The sequence below is a fragment of the Microtus oregoni genome, unplaced genomic scaffold, assembly GCF_018167655.1.
Source record: "Microtus oregoni isolate MIOR12 unplaced genomic scaffold, Mior012 000029F_ref0000214, whole genome shotgun sequence".
Lineage (NCBI taxonomy): Eukaryota > Metazoa > Chordata > Mammalia > Rodentia > Cricetidae > Microtus > Microtus oregoni.
Window position 1 is genome coordinate 28,845,390 of NW_024543088.1, and position 25,875 is coordinate 28,871,264.

Sequence of the window (25,875 nt, forward strand, 5' to 3'; positions counted from 1 at the left end):
GACTAAGTATACAGAACAAAGAAAAAATATTGAAAAAGTCAAGAAAAAACTACCAATCCCAGATAAAGGAAAAGTCATCAGAATAATAGCTGATTTTTTCAACAGAAACTTTGAAGTCAGAAGAGCCTGGGGCAATGAATTTCAAATAGCCAAATCCATAGCAACCAACCTGGACTAATGTACACAGCAAAACTGTCTGCCATAGTTGAAGAAGAAAGAAAAACATCCCATTATATAAACATACTTAAATTTTTATAGTCAACAGACTAAACCTAAAGAAAATAAAAAATAATATTTGGAGCTGAAGAGAGGCTGTGGAAAGAAAAATAAAGCTGTAATTTATGAATCATGAAGTACACTGATAGCATAAATAACAGCAACAAACTTCAGCAATCAATGACTGTACTCAATATACACCTTTCAATAATGGCATTGAATATTAACAGCCTCAGTTCTCCAAATGAAAGAAACAATCTGGATGAATTGACCAGAAACAAAATCCATCTATCTGCTGCCTACAAGAAACACATCTCTGTTTTAGAGCAAAAGGATGGACAAGAGTTGACTAACCAAATGGGACCAGGAAGCAAGCAGACATTGCTGTCCTATGAGTTGACAAAACAGATTTCATACTAATACTAATCAGAAGAGATAAAGAGGAAACATTGTATTTTAGTCAAGGAAATAGTTAACCAAGAAGACATTACTATCTTAAACATATATGCACCGAACTCTGAGGTACCTAATTTCATTTAAAAAAATGTGCTACTAGATTAAAAAACATAAACTAACACCAGACAGTTAATAGTAGGTGATTTCAATGGCCTACTTTCTTCAATGGACAGGTCATTTGGACAAATATATAAGTAGAGAAACATTGGATTTGAATGTCACCATACATCAAATGGACTTGTAGTCATTTATATAATATTCCACTCAAACACTAAAGAATATATGTCCTAATCAACAGAACACACAAGCTTCTCTAAAATAGACTACATATTGAAACACAAAGCAAATACTTACAAAATCAGAAAAAATCAAAATAACTCTCTGTAACCCTATCTGATCATAATGTGATTAAACTTAAAATTGACAGCAAGTAAATTTCTAGTATGCACACAAACTCACAGAAATTAAACACTCATTGCTGGTCAAAACAAATCAGATGAAGCAAAAATTTCTTAAACTAAATAAAAATGAAAACACAATATAATAAAACCTCTAGTACACATTAAAAACAGTCCTATGAGGGAAATTTATGTCCTAAATTGCCTACATATTTTTAAAAAATGAGGAAAAGGACTCGTGGAGATATGGCTTAGCTATTAAGATCACTTGTTGCCATACAAAGGATCTGGTTTGGTACTCAGAACTCATATCATTGTGAATTCTATACCACTATACATCCAATTCCAGGGGACCTGATTCCTCTTCTGACCTTCATAGCCACCAGGAAAGCATCTGGTGTATATACACACACATACATATATGAAGGCAAAACATTCACACATAAAATTAATGTCTAGTAAAAAATATTTTTAATCAGAGGAAGCACAAATAAGGATACAGCTCAAAATTTGGAAAAATAGCAAGAAACAAAAAAAATGGAAGAAAACTTGAAGCAATTCCATTGACATCCAGAATAAGAGAGGGCTGTCCATTATCCCTGCTCCTTTCCGCTATCATTCTGAAAACCCTGGATGGAACATTAGGGCAAAAAAACTAAATTGAAGAGATATTAATAGACAAACAAGAAATAAAATTGTTCTTATTTGTAGGTGATGTGATATTAAACATAAAAGATCCCAAAGACTTTACCAGAAAACTTGCAAAAAATAATCAATAATTTTAGACTCAATTTGAAAAGAAAAACAATAGTTTTTCTTTACACCATCAGGGAATATACATAGAAAGATATCATGGACAAATTCCTGCTTACAGGTCCTTAAATAGAATAAAATTTCTAGGTATGAGCCTAATCAAGCCAGTGAACTGCCTAAAATAAAATAAACTTTGAGATCTCTGAAGAAAGAAATTGAGAAAGATCCCAGAAAATGGAAAGACGCTAGCAGTGGTGGCACATGCCTTTAATCCCAACACTAGGAAAGCAGAGGAGGCAGATCTCTATGAGTTCAAGGCCAGGCTGGTCTATGGAGTGAGTTCCAGGACAGCTAGAACAGTTGTATAGAGAAACACTATCTCAAAAACAGAAAAGAAAGAAAGGAGGAAAAAAAATGGAAAGGCATCTCATGCTCAGTGTTGTTAGAATTAATTAATGTAAAAGTGAGTATTCTACCAAAAGCCATTTATAGACTCAATTTAATTCCAAACAAAATTCTCACCCTCATTCTTAACTGTCAGATAACCATCTAGGAATCACCAAGGATGCCAGAACATATGCTGAAATATTCGTATTGGCTTCAACATGTGCTGCTATGAAAACTGGAAGTTCACATAAAAAAGACTGAAATGAATTCAGATATTATCCCCTTGCTCAAAAAAAAATAACTCCAAAGTTGATCAAAGACCTAAATGTGAAGCCTCAAAAACTAACACTTATAGAAGATAACATGGGCAGGTGCCCTACAGAACGCAGGTGAGGAAAAGGACTTACTGAATAGGATTCGATTTGCCCAGGAATGGAGGCCAACAATTGACAAGTCGGACTTCACTTAAAAAGCAAAACAAAAGAAAGCAAAAGCTGCAGTGAAGCCAAGGAAACAAATAAATATCAAATGAAGAGAACGCACAAAACAGAAGAGATTTTTTTGACAGCTATATATCTGACGGAGATTAATATCCAAAATATATGACTAACTCAAAAAACAATGAGTAAAAAGAAAATATGACTCATTGAAAATCTGGACTTTTGATCTTAACACGGAGTTCTCTAAAGAAGAAATAGAAATGGTTAAGGATTTTTTTTAATGTTCATAATCTTTAGCAATTAGAGAAATGCGAATCAAAACAACTTTGATATTTCACCAAGTCAGAATGACAAAGATCAACAAAACAACCAGGAACAAATATTGGAGAGAATGTGGCAGAAAGGGACCTCATTTATTGCTAGCAGTATGCAAACTGGTCCAGCCACACTTGGTAAGCTGCAAAAAGAAAATAAAAGCCAAAACAACCCCCCCCCATATCTATCATGTGATCACTCCTTGGCATATGCCCAAAGGACTTCATATCCCACTCCACAGATACTTGCTCGGCCATGTTCATGGGTATTTTATTCACACTCAGTAAGAACTGGAAACAACCGAAACGTCCTTCAACTGACAAATGGATAAAAAGAAAAAAAGTGCTGCATATACACTGTAGAAAACTATTCAACTATAAATAAAGAAGAAATCACAAAATTTGCAAGTAAGTGGATGGGCCTAGAAAAGATTAGATTGAGATAACCCAGACCCAGAAAGAAAAACAGGCATGCTTTCTCATATCTGCAATTCCTGACTCCAAGTCCTCCAATGTAAGTGACTGCAGGAACCAGAACAGTAAAAGGAGAGGTCTTCTTGGCTATGATTTCTGAAATTGTCCTGTTATGGCTCCCTTGACACATTGAAGATGCACTGGTCAAAGATGCTGCAGGATGCTCTGTTTACTGGAAAATTTCTATCATTTTTCTCATGATTAGAATAAGGTTGATGATTTTGGAGGCATACACAGAGATAGAGCCATAATTTGCATCAGCATGTCAAAAGTGCAGACATGAATTATGGCAGCGATCTTTACCTTCATCATTTGGCTGACCTGGTATTTATCAGTTTTCTCTGTTGTCACGTTCTTTTCTCCCCATTTTTTTGTATGAATATATGTGTGAATGTCCATGTGTACGCCGGTACAGAAGTGTGTGCACATGGGTTTGAAGGTCAGAGGGCAACCCTTGGTGTCAATCATCAGACACCATCTACCTTGTACTTTAGACAGGTTATTTTGCTGGTCTGGAGCTTGCTAATAGGCTAGGCTGTCTGTCTAACAAACTCCACAGAATTGCCCACACCCACCTCCTCTTAAAGCCACTGGGCCTAGCTTCTATTTTGTAGTCTGAGCTTTAGGGTTTAAACTCAGATTCTGTTGCTTGTTAAGGTAAGCATTTTATGACGGATGCATCTCTTTTACTTTTTTATCTCTCCTGTCTTTCAATAACTATACTCATTGTGCAAAATCCACATAAGAAATTCTAAATTGGGGCTGGAAAGATGGCTTAACAATTAAGAGCACTTGCTGCTCTTGCAGAGGATCCAGGTTAGGTGCCCAGCACATATATGGCAGCTCATCACTATGTACAACTCGAGTTATAGGAATCTGACGCCTTCTTTTGGTCATGTCATATGGTGCACATGAATACATGCAGGCAGAATGCTCACACACATAAAATAATGCCAACACAGAGACAACTAGCTCATTGAAGGAAGCGTGTCACGAGAACTATTTGATATACTAGAAATTGTTCTGAGTGGAAAATCTGTTTCTTCTCAGCAATCTATTTATTCTCCTGTTATTTATTTATTTGTTTAAGGACATAGATGTGTATTATTCCTAAAGTCTCATCCCTATAATACTTTTCAGGTCACACAGATTGTTTCCACTTTGGCCATTGGGAGTTTGAGGAGTTGCTCCCATACCCATTCAGCATATCTTCACTAATTATTTCTTTAGCACTTTCTTATTTCCTGATATTAAGAGGTGAATCCAGGTTCATCTTATACACTTCCTACCTCCATCCTAGGATCAATGGTTTCCCCAAGGCATAGCAAAGAATTTTTGCTAGCTTAATTATTTCCTTATTCTCTACCAACTAGAATGGTCCTACACACAGAGAAGTCATGGAACAACTGGTTGTTGAGGGAATGACCAGGTAGATGGAAGAAGTGGTCAGAGCAGTTCATACCAGGGTCCCTGCCCTGTACCTGACACTTTTTCCCACTCACAATATGATCCAGAATTTGAGGATTAAAACATTTCATGTGTAATATTTTAGAACCTAAATTTATTTTATTCTCAATTATTGCTTTTATGAAAGCAGTCGTCCTGGAAAGGGTGTATGGTGACTTGTAATTCTCTTACTCGGGGATTTCAAGCACTACTTCCTTCACTCAGAATTAATAACTCATTATAAATACTTTCTGTCTGCCTATACTCTAATTAATTATTGGATTTTATTTGTTCTTGAATGCTTTTCTTTTTTCTATTTTTCCTGCCTGTCCCTAGGCTGGAAACAACGTGACTAGAGTCGTGTTTTATTGTGTGCAGCACCCAGAGCACCAAGGCAGCTGGCAGCAGGGAAGCTCTCAGCAAGTGGTTAAGATAGATTGGCTGTACAAAGAGGGACTATGAGAATAAGGTTGTCTTTGTTTGAGTCAATAATAATTCAAATTACCAAGCAAGTATAAACAAAAGCTAAGTTTTTAAGTGTAGAACAATTGTCTGGAGAAAGTATACATCAATTTTGAACACAAGAAACTGAGAAAATTCTCAAGAATGAATTCTTTTTTCAACTACTTTAACTGCATTTTTCTGAGCTCTTCTCAGTTTTTATTGTTTCCAGTAAATTTGAGTAAACAAGAAAATCTCTTGTGCACAAATTCATAAAATTCTTAGAATATCCCTTAGATATGGTTTCATTCCCTTATCTCAAAAACAAAGAAATTGTGGCCTATTGAATAAAAACTTTTTTGTGCCCATATAGGTGCAAGTTTAGGTACTTTGTACAACTACACTCAAAACAACTACCTTACTGGTCTACAAGGACTTAATAAGGGCAGACTTGTGTACAAAGTTCACAGCAAAGTACGTGTTTCTTAAAATAATGGCTAGCATTCAAGTGATTCAAGTGTCAAATTTAAAAAAAAATATTTATTATGTCAAAGGAACTCTTTAAAATTCCCAAACACAAGAATATTATCTGCATTTATGAGTGAGTTAGTATGTGGCTGGATGTGGTGGCGCAGGGCTTTGATCTCAGCCATCAGGAGGCAGAGGCAAAGACATTGGATTTCTATGAGTTCAAGGTTAGCCTGAACTACACAGTGAGTTCCAGGTGAGCCAAGGTTACACAGTGAGACACAGTCTAAAAGTAAAATTAATAATAATAATAAATCAATAAGAACAGCAACAAAAGTAAGTATATGGTCAGAATACAAACAGAAGCTGTAACATCTATCCATCACATTTAATATGTAAGTTGCCAATGCTTAGGTTAGTATTTTGCCTAAAGTCTTATCTTCAACTAGGTAAGAACTGATATGATGGTAACCCTTTTCTTCCCTCTGACTGGTGACAGAGTGAACGTTTACACATGGGCTCTGTAACCCTGTGCCTAATGGCATTTACTATCTAGAGTACTTTAAAACTGCAATTCTTGAGTCACTCTCGTGAAAGATTTATGCCCCTGTAATTAACTAATTTAACTAATTGTTCCATTGCTTATCATTCCATCAGATTTTGAGCTATATTTTCTAAGTGCTCACTGTGCTGTGGGCATTATTAACACATGTCCTGTGTTGGTGGAAAAGAAGAAAAGGATCAGCTGGATCCTAAGTGGGAAATGTGGGCCCACATTCACATCTAAAGAATATATGGAGACTTCTTAAACAGGTGGGTAAAGAGGCCTTTAAAGTGTTCTGCATGTGTATTTGTATATTTAGAGACATAGGGAGAGTACTGACTGGTGTGTGTGTGTGTGTGTGTGTGTGTGTGTATACCTATATATCATATGAAAGATGCTCTGAATATACTGTTGTTCTATATTTTCCCACATCCTCTGTTCCCTGTGGTTATAGAACTTTAAATGCTTGTATATAGCTTAAAATTTTTATATCCATGGGGTGTGTGTGTGTGTGTGTGTGTGTGTTCTGTAAGGATTGTAGATGCAATGCTCTGATTCTGGTTCAAGATTTGAAGCCACAATGAAAACAGAAACTGTACCAAAAAGGGAACAAATGAGATAAAATCCTGAATGGCAAAGATTTTCAAGGGAAAATCTTTTCACAAAGACTTGGGATTTTTCTTACACATTCTGCTTTTATTTTTGACTTGGCACACTGTATAAGCATGCCTTATTTGTTAAATTCCATATTTATAACTCTTCCTTCCTATTCTCTGGTCCTAAATTAATTTTATCTTTCATACCTCAAGGAAATCTGGGAGAGATGCTATTGCATTGCTCTGTTTATTCTGACATATGTAAGTAGCAGGGTTATGATAGTCATTTTATTCAGCCAATCCCTTCGGAGTGTTTGTTTTGCAGTCATTGTGTAAGTTCCATGTGAGAGCAGGTCACTTGCCGTCTGATCTTTAAAACTCACAGGAATGGGCTGCAAATGCTGCTCTCCGCTGCTGTTTTCCCTCCCCTGCCCTTTGTGGGAGGTGTTCAGAAGTCAGAAGTCACAAGTTTGAGTACAGACAACTGGGCAAACACGTCTCTGCCTCCCTTACAAGCTTAGTTGTACAGACACCATGATTGTCAGTAATGGTAAGCAAAATCAACACAAGTTGTGTCTTCATCCGAAGAGCTGCAGGAAGGATGGGACTGACTGAGAGAGGCCTGTCATTTTGGCTATTATTAATTCAGGAAGAATCAACAGCATATGTTGACAGAGATAGTTCAAACTACGGAATAAACATGGAAACAACTTGCCCTGTGGAATCAACTGGCGTGATTAAAAAGAAAGGGAAAGAAAACATGCTTTGGTAAACTTGGTGCTTTATCTGTGACTTTCATCTTGCTTCTCTGATATTTATTTGTATGGCCTTAACTCCTACGATATCCCCTAGACTTGGTGAGAGCAGATCACACACACATATATTTTACACCCCGACTTCAATATCCCTTCACACCTCTCCTTCCACTCCCTTCCCCCATCTCCCCTCTGCCCTCCCCCTCCAATCTACTCCACCTCCCTTTCTATCAGAAAGGGCAGGCCTCCCATGGCTATCAACAAAACATGGCATATCAAGGTGCAATAAGACAAAGGACCTCCTCTTGTATTAAAGGTAGGCAAGGCAACCCAGTATGAGGGCTACATTCCCAAAAGTCAGCCACAGAGTCAGTGGCAGTCGCTGCTCCCACTGTTAGGAGTAGCGCAAGAAAGCCAAGGTACGCATAGATGTGGAGGGTCTAGATCAGTACCTAGGGTGGATCTTATCTCTTACAATATCCCCCAAATTTACCGAGGGCAGAGTTTATATTACATATACAAGCTATGTAAAACAGTTTGTATATATTTTATATAGTGTATATTATGATATATAGTATTCCTATATATGTGTGTAAATGTACATATATTATTACATTTATACTAGTTTCTATATAGGTGAAGAGTATTAACAAGAAGGAAGTAGTGCTGACAGCATGGACCCATGGATGACAGTGCCTACTGTCTGTATCCCTGTGTGATGCCGTCAGTTCTCTAGGGCTGCGGCTGCCCCTTGCTCCTTAACAACATGCCAATAGGATGAAAAAGACAGCCACTGATTTAATATTATCCAACACATAAAGGGCTTCCGAGGAGACAAGCTATTGGCTTCTTGTTTCAGCCAGGATGCGCTGATGAACCAAATCACAGAAGCTGTGCTCTCATTAGAGAGCTGCTGTCAATGATCCTGGGCACGGCGCTGGCAGTTTCCCTTCCAAGATGCCAAGTTCATTTAACGAATTTCCAGAAAAGACAATCTCACCTATGCAACACATTCTACACACTCAGGCTCTTCCCCAAACTCTAGCTCAGAGGTGTGGGTCTTCATGACTAAACATCTACAAAGGGTGCTGATTCATTAATACAAATGGGGTATGAAAGGCATTGGTTGACTGGGCGATGGGAATGAACGGCGGCTACAGCAGTTTGAATAGCGCAGTCCTTTGTGTCTTTCTCTAGGGGTAGTCAGCTGGTTTAAGTAAACCTCAGTGCAATAGTTGGTGGAAGTTTGGAGCTGAACATCTGAAGCCTGCTGATGGAAAGATACTGGGTAACTGGATGTCATAGCTACAAACAAGCAAGGAAGCCAGGACCACAAGGTTGTGTGACAGCTGCACAAAGCTGCCTGGTAAAGCGCCCACTACAGGCTCGCTGGCACCAGCTCCGCTACTGGCTTTCCCCTGTGTCCTTCTCAGAGAGAAAGTCACATCATGCACCAGGAGCATCCCTTCACAGTGAGAGTAGTGAGTCCCACCAAAGAGCTGTTTTTCCATCATTGTCCTGAGGACCTGGTTTGCTTTGTAAGTCACACTGACGTGCAGGAACATTAAAGACTAATTACTACAGTTCCAGGGAGAGGCCTATCTATCCTAAATATTTATGTGGAAACTGGCTTTCTAGCTTCTAGGCTACCTCAGTGTTTGCACAATAAATCAAGGAAGCATTTTTAAGGTCATACATCTCCCTCTGCAATGTTGATCAATGGGAATGTGTTTATTGAGTGCCTCTGCTGATTAGTGCATATTTTGTCAACAACCTGTCACAAGTAAACAGTTGTGTGAAAATTATAAAGAATAAGATTACAATCATCAATGACCCCTTTAAGCCTCCTGTGGTTCCTTAGAGGGAAAGGACTGCTGGGGAGCCTCCTTCATCCAATGGCCTTTGTGAGTCTGGACCAGGCTGGGCGTGTGGCCCTGGATACCAAAAAGGTGCAGGTGCCTGACTGACCTCTCTCCCCGCTTTCACACCTAAATGCTGGATTCTGTTCCTGTTCCTGGTTCCTACAGAGGCCTGTGATCTGTGAGCCCACTCTTCAATAAAAAACCTCTATTATACCCTATTAGTAGCTAGTGTGGGATTATTTTATTCGTGTTCCCCTTCATCTGGTGCATTCCCCTTAAAGGACCAGTAGTGTTGTTTGACTCTCTGCAGAGCAGAGTCCCATCTTCTGTTCGCATTGAAGGCACCAGATATGATGGGAGATGCTGTGAATGTACTGTCCTAAGAATCCTCACAGAAACAGACTTTCAGAATAGAAGCATTTTAATTCCCGTGTGTCGTCCATAAACACAGGACTTTGAAAAGTCAGAGATTATTTCAGAACTCACAATCAGGGCTGGGAGGGTGGTTCGAGCAGTAAGGTGCTCACAAGCATGCAAGCGTAAGAGCCCAAGCTTAGAGCTCGAGAACATTTGTTAAAACTTAGCCAGACATGATGGATACCCGGGGCTCAGTGGCCAGCCAGCCTAGCTTAATTGGTAAGTTTAAGACGAGTCAGAGCTCTTGTCTCAAAAAACAAAAACAAAAGGCAAACAAACAACCCAAGGTGGTAGTACATGACACCCGGGGAACAATACTGAAGGCTTCCCTCTGGCTTCCACATGCATGAACACTTCCATATACATGTGCACACAGACACATGGACACACACACACACACACACACACACGCACGCACGCACGCACGCACGCAAAATTAGTCCAAAGTTTGGAAATTCAATCCAGAAAGCAAAGCGTATACAAATGCTGGTACACCTGGGGTGAGTGGGTCTTTTCCCTCTTCAGTGGCTCCTTGTGGTTTTTCCATCCAGGTTCTCTACAGACTTGCATCTTTGAGAAACTTATGATTCTATTTCTTTCTCTCTCACTTGCTTTTTTGAGTCCTAAGATTCATACCAGAATGCTTCATTAACGAATAATGTCAAAATAGCCGTCTCCTGTGGTTTTGTGGGTTGTATCTTCATGTGAAGATAGCCAGGGACAGTTGATAATCAGGAAGTGATGCAGGTGAGTGCCCTTACTTCATTTGCACATACAGACAATTTAGGCACGTTGATACCTTCTTCGACACACTGGGTACCTGTGTTGCCATCCAATTCAAATATATTAACTCTACTTAGCAAAGAAGAGTCCCCTTACTGAATAAAGTAACAATCAATGCTGATAACTTTTGAAAATTACTTATGAAGACTACATATTACATATTTTAATGTGCTTTAAGAAATTTAAAATAAATCCCAATAGAAACATTTCATAACACCACATAAAGAGCAAACTCACAAGGGAAAATTGTAATCCAATGCCTCAAAGGGAAAAATCCTGTTTGGTAAAACATTAATAATAGGAAAAAATCTTTACCAACCCCCACATCTGACAGAGTACTGTTTCCAAATTATACAAAGAACTCAAGAAACTAGACATCAAAAGACCAAACAATCCAATAAAAAAAAGGGGGGTACAGATCTAAACAGAGAACTGTCAACAGAAGAATTTCAAATGGCTGGAAAACACTTAAGGAAAGGCTCAACATCCTTAGCCATCAGAGAAATGAAAATCAAAACAACTCTGAGATACTATCTTACACCTGTGAGAACTGATGCCAGTTTATGTTGGAGAAGATGAGGAGTAAGGGAAACACTCTTCCATTGCTTCTGGGAGAGCAAACTTGTTCAGCTGCTGTGGAAATCAGTATGGCGTTTCTCAGAAAACTGGGAACCAATCTACCAAAGACCCAGCAATATCCCTCTTAGGAATATACCCAAAGGATGCAGACTCACACCACAAGGACATGTGCTCAACTATATTCATAGCAGCATATTCAGAATAGATAGAACCTGGAAACAACCTAGATGCCCCTCAACTGAAGAATGAGTGAGGGAAAGTGTGGTACATTTACACTATGGGGCACTACTCAGCAGAAAAAAAAAACATCTTGAAATTTGCAGGCAAATGAATGGAACTGAAAAAGCCATTCTGAGTGAGGTAACTCAGATCCAGAAAGACAAATATAATAAGTACTCACTCATAGGTAGGTATTAGACATAAAGCAAAGGACAACCAGCCTACAGGTCACAACCCCAGAAACTAGGTAACAAATAAGATCCTAAGAGAGACACCCATGGATCTACATAGGAAGGGGAAAAAAATGACAAAATTTCCTGAGTAAATTGGGAACATGGGTGGCAGAGCAGAGGGTGGAAGTGGTGAGGGGAGGAGGAAAGGGGAGTGGGAAAAATGTATAACACATTCCTTTCCAAACAATTAAAATGGGAAGGATTTAAAAATTAATAATGGTACTAAAATGAGCCACAAATTAGAGGCAAAAAAATAAAACTGAATTATGCTCAGTTTTTGTAGTCATAGGCATTTCTGAAGCTGGCAGTTAAAGTTTTAGTTTCTACTCTGTTTCTGTCTTTACACTAAGCTAAACACCAGGTTCGACTTCTCTTTTAAAACATATAACAAATTGTTTATTTGCCCTTTTTTATATTGAAGGAAGAATATTTTCAGTCCTTTCCCATAAGAGAAGTGCTATTGAAGTCGTGTTTGGGGAAGGCAGTGACAATTTTATTTGTTTTGTAGCAAACTGTATCTCAGAATGACATAAATAAAACACCACAGAGTTTGCATCCAGTCATGCATTTTCATAAATCTCTTCTTTTCATCTTAGTAATTGACTGCATGGCTACACACTTGAGAATTTTGAATAGCGTATTTTAACTTTTAAATATAGAAATCATTATAGTATATATAATTTCTAATGACTGAACAACACTGTCACACAACATTCCCAAGGGACAGAACTGTACAGCTCAGAGGTACAACACATCTCTAGAGAGTGTATGTGAGGACCCTGCTGTATCTCCAGAACATCACACATGCACACACACACACACACACACACACACACACACACACACACACATATGCGCGCGCGCACACTCACACACAATTTTAAAGATTTCTAACACAATCATATTGCCATTTTAAAAACATATGGTAAAATACATGCCTCAGAAAATTGACTCTCTAAGATATTGTAAAAGCTTCTTAAAGTATATTCAGATTCTTTGACAATCAATGTTCAGAACTCTTTCATTGTACAGAACTGGGATTCTAGATCCTTTAGGCACTCCCGTTTCCTCCTCAATGTCTCAGCTCTGATTTCTGCACAGGATTCCAACACCTGTTCTCTGTCTGTCTTTCCTTCCTTTCTCCCCTTTCCTCTTCTTTCTCTCTTTGCACAGCAGTTCCTCATATAGGTGTGATTTATTTTGCCCTTGTGGTGTTAATTGGCATTTCTCCACTGACTCATAATAGCAAGCATCTTCTATGTTTATTGGCCATGGACATGTTGTCTGCCTATGAATCTTTATTTGAATCTTTTACATAGTATTTAATCAGGTTATCTGTATTTCTGTTGAGTTGTGGGAGTTCTTTCTAATGAAATCTTAGTTTGGTTAGTTTCATTTCTTTGTGGTATGAATTTTTCCTTAGATAAATTCTCAGGGTTGAAATGTTATTTTTTTCTCATATTGCACTTTTAAAGAATTATGTGTTAACTTTAACATCAAGAAAGCAGAACAGTGTAGCAGTTACCTCCAAATTTTATTGGTAAAATTAGTTTCAGGTTTTTCTTTCAATAACACATGAAAGGATATTCTTGGTTGGCTGCATTTGTCTTTTCTTGCTTTTTAGCAAAGCTACATCAGCTCAGGTTGCTCTGCTCCTCCTTGTTTGCTCATACTCGGATCATGTATTTCCTGCTTAACTGCTGGGATTTGGATGTTTGTTTAATCACTTCTCAAACATACTGTATTATTGTCTTTATGCATATCTGAAATTTGAGGTATATTTTAATTTTTGACTTTCAAAACTATGTATCTGTATGCATTTGTTAGTTATCTCTTTTCAAGTTTTGAGTCGTGGTGCTCAGTGGTTCTTGATGTATTTTCTATTATTCCTTTTTAGAACAAAGTCATCCTGTATAGATTTTACTCAAGATACTTCATAATTGACATGCTGGTGCTATGGAATTTACCCAATCTGCTGTTCTTGTGAGTGGTCACCAAAATGTTAGCCCAAGCTATTACGTGGTCAGCTGAACATATTGGTGGAGGAAAATGCATCTTTCAGAAACATAGCAGCAATAAATAAAATGACCTTCACGGGCAATGAAAGTATCCTGGAGTCAGCATCAGCAATCAAAGCCATATTGGAAGCACTATGACCAAGAAATAAAGAAAAGGGTTCTGGTTGGGGATGGGATGTGTGTGTGTGGGTGGGGTGAAGAAGGCTAAAAATTCTATCCTGTTCCATGAATTTTACAGGAATAATAAAATTAAGATCTCTGACCACAGAGGTCGTTACAAGGACCAGGATGAGAGGGGATATTAAATCTTAAGACCTTGGCCAAATTCCAAAGAGGGTAATTGCATTCGGCCAATTTTAAAGCCCCTCTGCAACTCCTAAGGCAGTCCTCACAACATTCCTGGTGCCAGCTTGATGCATGCTGCTGCTTCATATTGGGAAGTCACCACTGGGCTCTGCCCTAAAGAAGCCATGATGCAACTGGAGAAAATTTAAAAGTCACCCCTGCCTTTAACTTCTGAAGTAACTTCTTAGGCTGATGTAGAAAAGTCGGGTATTCACTAAGTCTGTTGTGTTTGGCTTAGATATTATTTCATGACAAGATTGGCTATAGTTGAGGCATTCAAATGATCATTTGGTTTTCAGAGGGACTGAGTTTTAGTCTATGTCTTCTAACGTCAGGGACCCCAAGCCTTCCAGTTCTTACTACCTGTGTGACCTGAGCAATTTCCCTTTATTCCCCTGCTTCCAGGGACTCACACTTGTTTCTGGATGCCTTATATCTAGGAAGGCTCACCAACTCCTCATGCCATCAACTACTCCTTGGGATAGAGATCTGGTCAAGAAAAGAGGTCATTTGCTATCTGTTGTTTGACTAAGCCTATGTCACTTGCCTTGTCCCTGGTCTTTCTACTGTTTACATGTACTGGATTTTCCTTTCTTCTTATACAATCCTGCCTTTCTCAGCGCCCAGCTCCCACATCATGGCATGGTATTTGACTTCTTACCTGGAATTCGCATTCTACTTCAACATATGTTAGCGTGTCCATCAGCCACGTGTAGCTTTCACACCAGAAATTTTGACTTTTACGTTTATTTCACGTTTCCTGTGAAGAATTTTATACTTAAAAATTGTCCTAATTCTTATTTCCACATAACAACCAGTATGAATATCAAATTAAATATTAAATCTCAAAAAAGAACATTTAAGCTTTGAGTTTAATAAACACACACACACACACATATACACACCACCAATAAATCACTTGTTTTTCCTTCCTATGGATTTTAGGCGCCATTCAATGACTACATTTCTACAGAGTTTATCGATTTGCTTAGAATTTAATTGCCTCCAGTGGTACAAATTGTGTGGTTATTCCTTGTTGTATATGTACTTAACATCTATTTTTAAGTGAGTAATGATTTTTAAATATTTTCTAATTTATTCATTAATATCACTGTAACTGGGGGATGAGCAAGGCCAACCATTCTCTACATAGAGTTTCATTATTTCAGGTTATTCTTGTCACTCGAGACACAAAACTTATATGATGACCTGTGTACTGACAACTCTAATTTTTATTACTATTATTACTTAATTATTTAATTTTTGATCCCCCTATGTCCATTTCACTAGCGGCAGAATTACAGGCTAGCACCAATATGCTTACCTAACTTTGTACCTCTCTAATTATTAAGAATAAAACAAACTCTACAAAACAATAGAATACAATAAAATTTCAGCATTCTATGTGATTTGAGAGATTAATATGAGTGGTTAACTACTCTGGGGCAATAATAAGAGTTCCTGAGTCCTTCCCGCTGGTGACCCAGATACTCCCAAAGCAGGGTGATTCTGTCAAGAACAGACAAGAATGAGCAGCTAACCCTAGTCAGGACTCATGCACCTTGCTCCCCTCTACTCTCAGCAGCACCAGCTCTACTCAACTTTTCTGGGGCTCTGTGTATATCTAAGTTACCAACTGTTTTGACTTCAACAGGTACCAATCCTAAAGACACAACCCAACAGTGCGCTAATTATAGATGGCTGTGAAAATCGCATGTGGAAGTCGCTCTGCTGGCTTCTCTTTTTGCTGTTGGGGATTCAGAAGCAGCGAGAGTTTCCTCAGATCCTGTCATCTGCAGGTATGTCTCTAGTGCAGGTACTTAATGAGACAACTTCACACCTGAGGGAGCACACATGTTCCCCCAAGGGAAGGCATCATTCACCAATTAGCTCATTTTCCATGCAAGCTACGACTCAGGTTGCTCATGAATTGCCAGAAATAGCATGTTCATAATAAGAACTATAAGGAGAAATGTTTTGTACCACCTAAAATGAAGGTGTTATTATACTAGGTAAAATTACATATCGCACCATATATTGTATCGACATGAAAATTGAGTCATTTATGTAATAGTCTGTTTGACACAGGTTCTCTTCACGTGACTGAGTTTACTTTGCCAAGGCTTATCACTATGTCTTTGTTTGGTTGTCTTTGTTTTGTACTTTAAAATGTTATTTAAAGCAATGAAAATTAGCAGCACAAAATTGCTTTAGCTTGACAATTTGAACAAGGCAGAGCAGAAAATATTGGTAAGTTCTTGAGTTAGATTTTAAAACTATCTCCGCTCTATGATATTGGGATGTCTGCATTACCTCTCTTGGCCTCATAATTCTTATCTATAAAACTGAAAAAATTCTTACATCATAAAGGTGAACCCACAACATTTAAGGACCACCTCTCTCTCAGTAGGCATTATCCCCCTCAAACCTTTTTTCATGTCAAGCAAACTTCTGGCACACAAGGTCAATCCAGCACAATTCTTGCCATTAGAGTAACAACAGGATGATTGAATTCTCCCAAAGCTCAATCAAGAATAGTAGGAGCCAATAGGAACCAATAGTTGCCATGGTGGCGCACACCTTTAATCCCAGCACTTGGGAGGCAGAGGCAGGCAGATCTCTGTGAATTGAGATCCTGTCTTGAAAAGCATTTGAAGAAAAAAAAAAAGAACAGTTGCCCAGCCATTGTTTCTACTACCTCTCACATGTTTTCCAGCTAAAGCCAAGAGACTGACCCTGATTAATCCTTCCCATTTCCCAAAGATATGAGAAAACAGCTTCCTTGGTGCTGACAGGGAATAGTCTACTGTGACTTGTACATTTCAGGCAAATCCTGTTGCATCTCCAGGGTTTATATAGCAAGGAGTGATTGGGTAGACTAACATTCATCTGTCCCTTTTTCTCCCTGTTGATCCACAATCTTTCCCATACCCTTGTTACCTTTTGAGATGTGGCATGTTAAATAGCCAAGGCTAGCCCAAACTCACTGAACACAGGTCAGCTCTGAACTTGCAATTCTCCTGCCTCAACCTCCCAAATGCTGAGATAACATTAATGCTGCCATACCTAGCCATATCCCTGCACACACAATTCCACCTCTCTGTCCAATCCCATTCGGTGATATCTGTTCCTTTTCCTGACCTTTTCTGAACAGAGAACGTTTTCTTTCCTCAGCATATCAAGCATACCTAGAACGCTTGCTTCGGCTTTCTGTTGCACACTAGGGTGATGTAAAGGGAGTATCTGTTAGCCTTGGATTTTACTGTTGGTTTCAATGTTAACAAGCTAGGTGACATTCTGTAAATTAACTTCTGTGATTCCATTTTCTCATCACTATAGGTAGGAGAAATTACCCCTACCTTTTAACAACATGAAGTATAGAGATTATGCTTTTTCTTTTAATCAGCTTGACACAGAGTTTTCTGGAAAGAACGTTTACTGAGAAAATGCCTCCGTCATATTGTCCGTAGGCAAGTCTGTTGTGTGTTTTCTTGATTAATGATTGATGAAGGTGGGCTCAGCCCATAGGGATTAAGGGTGGTGTCACCTCTAGGCAAGTGGTCCTGGGTTGAGTAAGAAAGCAAGCTTTGAAAGTCATGGAAAGCAAGCTGGTTAAGAACAGCTCCTTCGTGGTTCTGGCTTCACTTTTCCCTCAAGGTTCCTGCTTTGAATTCCTGCCCTGATTTCCCTCAGATAGAGTGTAATTTGAAAATTAAAAGCTCAAATAAACCATCCCTCCACAAGTTACTTTTGGTCATATTGTTTTTATGACAGCTACAAAGCTACAGAGACAAAACAAAATAAAACAAACCCTCAAATAAGACAAAAACTCTTACCAGGTTTGTGGGAAGTTGCTGTGAGGGACCTGACCATGTAGTTTTAATGAAAACTGCTGTAGGGTTTTGCAAATTTGGCCTGGGACAGCCATCGTATATGCAGAGCCTAGGTGACTGTTTTGGCAGCCTGAAGGACAAGATTATTGAGAACAGTGCAAATGATGGAAGCCTGGCTTGTAAAATTTCAGAGAATCTGTGGTTCTGGGCAGTTGGGGCTGAAGAATTTGCTGTGAACAGAGAACAGACCCACTGAAGCGAGGCCTTGGCTTTATTGGGACGTTTGTGTTACAAAGCAATGTTTTATGCTCACTTCCAGCCACTCTTTGAAGTGGCAAGATGGCTTCCTGCTCTCATTCTACAGTCCTGGGAGGCACTGGGTCTTCTCGGCCTCTCTGCTGGCCTATAATGAACATCTCTAACCCCTCTCAGCACTGTTCACGGTCTCCTCGTAGCACAAGCGTTTAACGAATGCTTGGATGAATGATTGAACAAATCATAAAAAAAGAAAAAACGAGTCTCTCAGAGAAAGAATTCCACAGGGAATTTCTGATTCCAATAGGACTGTGTGGAAATCCTCTGCTGTAGTTGAATAATTTGAATGCTCTCTGCCGGAGGATCATTCAGTCTCTCTGATATACACATGAAAACAACACAGCTTAATGGCATTGGCCTTGCATGTTGCCGAGAACAAGGAAATGCCATCCCTCTTACACTGCCACTGACTGTTCTTTTTTTCACCAGATAGCGAGCAATTTAGATAGGGTCTGCCTAAGAGACTACTGTAATGGTTTCATGTATAGGATAACACCGGTGACAATTGCTATATGGAAACTCCAACTTTAATTGAGGTTAAATTTTGGAGGTTGGAAGCTGGTAAATGTGTTTTACAAGACCAAGCTGAAAGTATAATAGGGACGTTTCCTTTTTTTGCATGCCAAAGTTCTGGTCTTTAAATTTCCTTCTGTAGTGAAGTATCAACACTGCATAATAACCGCCCTCTAAGACTTTATTAAAATCCTGACCTTTCTTCAACATTCCTGTTTAGGAGGAGAAAAGGCAAGGGAAAGGCAAGGTGAGAAAATTGGGTCTTTTCTAACAGTAGCCTGAAGCTTACGGGAGGAGGGGGGCCCAGGCCAGAATCACTCAGCCTTTTCTGAAAAACCTGCCTTTAACTACCACCCTGTCACTGACAGGGAGGCTGCTGTGGCAATCCTAGGGGTTATCCCTGGAAGACTAGTGTTCAAGGAAGGAGAAATAAACACAGAAGCAGGAACTCAAGGAGACATTCTGCTACTCCTCTTGGAATGCTATAGTACGTTTTGGCCTCCGAGGATTGCAGCACTCTGCGTGTATTGCTTTACCCATGCCTGCAGACATAGGCACCATCAAACCTTAGCATAGCCCACACCAGCCCAACAGCAGCCTTACGCTGTTCCAGACCCCATTAAAATGCTTGTCCAAGAAATCTCTATGTTCCTGGGAGACTGACTTGTCTGTCTAGTCAGTTTATGATGAGAGGCTCCAAATGCCCTTAAGATATTTGCTAAAAAGAGCTGACCGATGTGTACGTGTCTAGGGCTGACCACTTGGGAATGAATAACCCATCGGGCTCATCCTTGGAGAAGGCTGATGCTATCTCTCTCAGTAGCCATTAATTGCTTGCCTGTAGCTTTTTCATCAAGGCTGGGGTCTTGGAAAACCACCCCCATTCCCATTGGTATGCCAACTGGTCTTGTCAGTGTGTAGCAAATACTTTGAAATTTGCTTATTAAATATGCTGACACTTGTGAGTTAATCTTCTACCTCTCAAGGCCTAGGAATATTCCTCTTGGATATAACCATCTGGAAAGGAGCCTGTCATGCCGTCTCTATGAGAGGGCGGAAATTGCTTCAAATAATCATAACCCACCTACTCACCTCACAGCAACCACCATTCTCTAGATTTCTTTCTTTCTTTCTTTCTTTCTTTCTTTCTTTCTTTCGTGTATATGTGAGTGGCTGCCCATGTGCCCTGGCCCATGTGTGCAGGTTGGAGGACAGCCTGTTGAAGACAGTTCTTTTCTCCTGCTTGCAGGTCCTGGGGATTGAATTTAGGTAGTCAGGCTTGGCAGCCATTGCCTTTCCCCCTGATTTGTCTCACCGGCCCCAAACACTGGCATCTTTTAATTATTCGCTTCTCTGTGTCTTCTGAGCATCTGCTGTCCTGTCCTTCACTGTCCTTTAAAATGTCCAGTTTGCCTCTGGTATACAGAGGAATGAGACTTACGTCTTTCTCCTACTCTCAGTGCTAACCGCATGAAATCTGGTCCCTTGCCTTCACTAGTGTCCAGCAGGGTTCATCTTTAACAGCTTCATGCTCTTCCATCTGTGGGTTCACAACCCATCAACGTGCATACGAAAGGAATTCCGGATAAGATGCCAAAGTTCTTGTGGCCCTTTTCCAGGTCAGCTGCAAGGATCTGAGAAAGCTGAGGGATGAGGTTGAGAGAGCCTCCTGCTGTACAGGCCTGGTTCAATTCCTTCTCCACCTTGAATTCTGGCAACGATGTGTCTGCGTTCAGAGAAATGTGCACACATCTCTTAAAAGACTGGGCTGAATTTATAGAAACCTCTCCCTCAATGTGCGGTCAGTTAGTCTTCTGATTTTCCTACCCTTAGCTGTTCCAAGCTGAGGGGAGTAGGGTGGCTTTAATAAGGAACACAGGCAACAAAGGAGAAGAGCCAGGGACTGAAGAGAATAGCATTGTCTAACTTCATCCAGGTAGAAAATGCTTGTAACACTGAGAGGAGACAGGAAGAACCAAGAGACACAAAAAGCAGGAACACAATAAATATGGAAAGGGACATGCCTGCCTTGTTTTTTCTTGTCTATAGATCTTCCAAAGCTCCTTAGCTCAGACCTGTCTTCACCTTCACGAGGAAGCTCACAGTAACATGTCTACACATGATACTTTCTTCACCTTGAAAGCAGCCCAGACTGATAGTTGCTGTTTATTTCTCCTCCTCCCTTGTCTTAGCATCCTACAACTGTGACACAGAGGAGGACAAGACATTCGTCACATAATAAACCTGGACCTTAGTTGAACCATAGAAGTTCTGGACCGAAGCCAGTCAGGTGGCTTAGGGAAGGTGCTTATGCTATAGCATCGACACCCCCACACTCACACACACACGCACACACACACACACACAAACACACACACACTCACACACACATACACACACACAAACACACACACAAACACACACACACTCACACACACACTCACACACACATACACACACACACAAACACACACACAAACACACACACACTCACACACACACTCACACACACATACATACTCACACACAATCATACACACAATGAATAAATAAATAAATATAATAACATATTAGAAAAAAAGAGAAAGTTTGGGGATTGTATTTATACTTCAGGCTTATTAAATGAGGGTTGTTTCTGGTTTTATGCCTATCTGCTAGGGACGCATCATATTGCCTGCCCCACCCCTCCTTGTCACCCCCATCAAGCTTTCATTCCAGTTAGAAAGGTGCTCAAAGCCGAGAAAGATTCTAATGTGGCTAAGCTAGAGAATGAAGGTATTCCACATGGGTATAAGAAAAGGTTTCTTTGAACTGCTGACTGGTGCAGGAGGATGTGAGCGACAGGGATGCCATGAAGGAAAAGCATTCTAAGAAGAGAGATCAGAAGGAGCAAAGTCCTGAGGACGGGAGCCTGCCAATGTGCTTGAGTAGGCACAGCGGTCACACAGTGACAGATTTAAGAACTAGCATGGTGTTGGGCCACGTCAGGTTAGACAGGTTCCAGGAAGAACTCTGGAGATCTGCCCAACATGATGGCCAGTTGTGCAGTCTTTGAGAGCTGAAGATGGTGTAGCCTGTATTTCTCCAGTAGTAGTGAAGATTGAACCGAGGGCCCCACGCACTCTGTGCAAATAGTCTAACACTTTCAGCTGGGCCCCATCCTCATGCTATTTCATTAAAAAAAAAATAGTAACACAGATTTACAAGCATTTCTGATGTCAATAGCAGTTCCAAGAGTTCATTTGCATGTGCTGCTTACTTTTAAAAGAGCATTATGGTAAACACGCTACCTTGCCCACATTTGCAGACCATGAAAGTAAGACAAAAAAACAAGCAATGTGGTCATGTGTTATGGGATTCCGAATCGGATTCAGTCTTGCTACAGAGACTCTGCCCTTAATGAGATTCGTTCTGAATATGTGAAGTTTGAGATATACATGAACTATCGAGAATGGATATGAGGGAGGCAGAACAGTATGCTTCGTCTGTGGTTTGGGTTGTAGATTTAAATTTGCAGGTCATTATCATATAGATATTTTAGAAAGCTTGTGTCTGGATAAGATGCCTACAAGAGGGAATAAAATAATTCCATAGACTGAGCTGGACTGTAACTGCTTTGAGAGAGAGAGACAGAGACAGAGACAGACAGAGAGAGAGAGAGAGAGAGAGAGAGAGAGAGAGAGAGAGAGAGAGAGAAAGAGAGACACAGAAAGATCTAACAGAGCTGTCCATAAAGTGGAGAATCCGGGACAAATGAAAACTAGCACCAAACATGACTGAGGGTGAAAGATCAAGGGGTCAGATTTGTCTAATGCAGCTTAAGTGGTCAAGCAAGATGAAGACGGAAGACTGATCATTGAAACTGGAGGTCATTAGAGATTTTGATCATCCCATATTAGTAATGGTACCCTAACTGATGAGGTTGAAAAGACTATATAACCAGAGGTCCCTTATAGCTTTGCTAAGGTAGTTAGAGATGCCTGAAGAGATGAAGTTAGGGAGGAAGGAAGTAGTAGAAGAGGGAAATGGGGTGAATGTCCACAAATATCTCAGTCAACTACAAGATATTCATTGTGCATTTCTTGCATGTCTAACTCTATGAGGCACTGAACAGCAATAAAATTGAATTTTCAGGCATTCATTCATTTGCTCGGGAAACAATTACTCATTGAATATCCACTATGTGGTGAATAATTTGAATTTTTATTTTTTATTTTTATTATGTTTTGAAAATGAACCATATATTTAAAGGGAAAAATGATGACTGTCTATTTTTTTCTGTTGCTGTCATCTGATAATACCCCAACAAAAGCAACTTAGGAGACAAAGAGATGCAGTTGGCAGTCCCAAGTCACAGTCAATCATATTAGTGAAGTGAGTGGCAGAAATCTGAAAGAACTGATTGCATTGAATCCACAGTCAAAAGCAAAGAGCATGGCCTGGCTAGGCTACCTCTCTCCTTTTCATGCAGTTCAGATCTCCATGAGTGAAATCATCCTCTTACCCTGGGGTGAATCTTCACATCCCAGTTAACCCTGGCACTGGCTTGCCCGCAGGCCAACCAAATCTCCATGATTCTTCATTAAGACTCACTTCCCAGGTTATTCACCAATATGTGGGATCCACCATCAGAGCCGAGCATCACAATGATCATGCTCCCTCCCCTGATCGACACTGCATTGTTTTCCACATCCTTTTTAATTGATATCCATATGCCTGGTTAACTTTTGTTTCAGCCTGTTAGTAATGTTCCAGCCTTTCTCCAGACATATGTCCTTGATACAGTAATTGTGATAATAAATGCCTTATTATATGAATATATACATTGGTTAACTAGTAGTTTTATTTCTACTATTTGTGGAGGTTGAAATCAAAATATGCTGTGTTTATTGATATCCTTTCTACCTCTGTGAAGCTGTGTGCAGCTCTTCAATGTCCAGGATAATATCTGGACCCATTGTGAACTGCTGTAACTGACAGGCTTTTAGGTAGGTCAAGACATTGTGTGTGTGTGTGTGTGTGTGTGTGTGTGCGCGCGTGCGCGTGTGTGTGCAGGAGGATGCTTAGGAAAGTCAATACTGACTGCCAGGGTTCTGATTTTTGCATCTTCTACTTGTTGACTTCTAGTTTTGACAAATTTTCTTCTTATATTCAACATAGCACCCTATCTGTTGTTGTGAGGGTTAAATGAATTAATATATCGGAAACCATTATAATTGATTTATGCTTTCTATTTTGTAGGTAATCAATAAAATGCTTAATAAGTGTACTACACTAAAAAAAAAGTTTGTTCCTGGAATATATTTAATGAATTAACCAAAGAGTTTTATGTTTGTTTATCATCAATAACTTTTAAAACATTCTGGATTATTTTCTCTTTGGATCAGTGACAATCCTGTGGGCATGTACTATGTGCCAGACAGCCAGACATAAATAATGGAATGGGTACATTTTTGTTTTTGAGGTAAAAAATGTGACATGTGACCATCTCTGTAACTTTTTTTTAGGAGTTATTACAATCTGAATAAGAAATGTCCCTTATAGGTATGTGTGTTGAACAACTGATCTGTTTTGGAAGATTCTAGAAACTGGATGAGGGCAGCCCATGCATCATAGATGTGACACTTCTCTCTGGTCCCTTTCCTTCTTTCTTCCCTCTGCTTCCGGTAGGCTAGAAAGTGAACTGTCAGTCCATTTCCCATATTCTCCCTACAGCGCAGCATCCAGAGGCACAAAACCAAGCCGAGGACTGCACTAAATTTCTCAGACTGTGAGCTAAAGGAGGCCTTCCCACTACTTCAGTTGCTCTCTCTGGTTTGGTCAGCACAAAGTAAAGGTAACAAACACTAGTGACGCTCCGCCAGGTCAGGGATCTGTGTGAGGTTTGAAGGCCAGTATCTTTAGTAAGTCTGGTATTTTCTGGCTATCATTTTGTTCCCACTCACTCAGGCCCTTTCCTCTTACACCCCTTTTCTCATTGCTTAATTGCTCCGTCGGGGACTCGATTTCTTAAACAAACAAATTAATAAGACAGTTTTAGTAGCTTGGAAGTGGAGCAGACTTCAGGGAGGTGGCAAAGAGCAAGGCCTGTGGAAAGAGACAAGTGTGTTTGGCAGATTGCCTTAGCTGGGGGATACTCTGTGATGGGGGCAGGGTTTGAAGGGTCTTGCTTTCGGGGAGGCTCTTGAACAAGGAAATTGACTCAAGGAAGGCCATTATAAAGCTCCTTGGATGATTACATAAACTGCAGTGTAGACTGGAGATGGCAGCTGAAGCTTCTTTAAGGACCCGGAGACCTGAGAATGAATGAATAGGAAATTGTTGTCTTCTGTAATCGATTATTTCACTCGCTCGCCCGTGTATTTTTTTTTTTTTTTTAATTCCAGCTTACTCGACCTGAAAACAAGCCTTGTGCCTCTCACTGTACTAGCTGCTGGTTACGAACAGTGGACGATACTGATTAAGTCCTAAGGTCAGGATGGGCGCTCTCTTTCCAGTGACCACCACTTCTAGCAGAGCAAAAGAGATCTCCTGACTGCGGACACCGCTCTGCTGCTTCTGGTTCCTGTTGCTCTACGAGCTCGGCACATGGTGGGCTCTCCAGGGTGCAGCCTGAATCGAATCTCGGCCAGTAGTGTATGACAGGTGAACGCACAGACGGAAGGAGCCTTGCGGTAGTGTCGCTCTGGGCTGCAGGACCGAGATTTTGCAAGAAGCAAGCCGGTGCGCCAAGGTGTGCAGGGGGGCGCCGTACCTGCCCTGAGCGTTTGGCTGCGCGCCCGGCCAGCTGCAGGGCTAGCCTTTCCTCGCGCGCTCCGCCCCGGCACCTCTGGCCCACGCGGGGGCACCCAGCGCAGCCCGGCATCCGCCCGCAGGCGGGCCCCGTGCGACTCCTCCTCGCAGCGGGCGGGACTGGCCCGCGTGCCGCCCCCACCCCACCCTTGGGAAGCCCGGCTCGCGGGCGGAGCGCGAGCCAACAAGGCGGGTGGAGCCTGTGGCCGGATCCCGGGGCCAATCGCGCGGTGGCGGGGGAGGAGCCCCGGAGGGGAAAAAGAAAGTGCGGCGGAAAG

At 40.4% G+C, this 25,875-nt stretch overlaps 1 protein-coding gene across 1 annotated transcript in view; it reads right to left on the reverse strand.

The window, feature by feature from the left end:
• Positions 1–23,459, reverse strand: part of Tmem207 (transmembrane protein 207) — a 79,375-nt gene extending 55,916 nt beyond the window's left edge. Inside the window, exons 1-2 of the mRNA XM_041677920.1 lie at positions 23,399–23,459; positions 20,377–20,531 (exon numbers count right to left, since the gene is read on the reverse strand). Coding sequence (XP_041533854.1) covers positions 20,377–20,531; positions 23,399–23,459 — 216 coding nt within the window. The remainder of the gene's footprint in view (positions 1–20,376; positions 20,532–23,398) is intronic.
• Between the last annotated feature and the right edge of the window lie 2,416 nt (positions 23,460–25,875).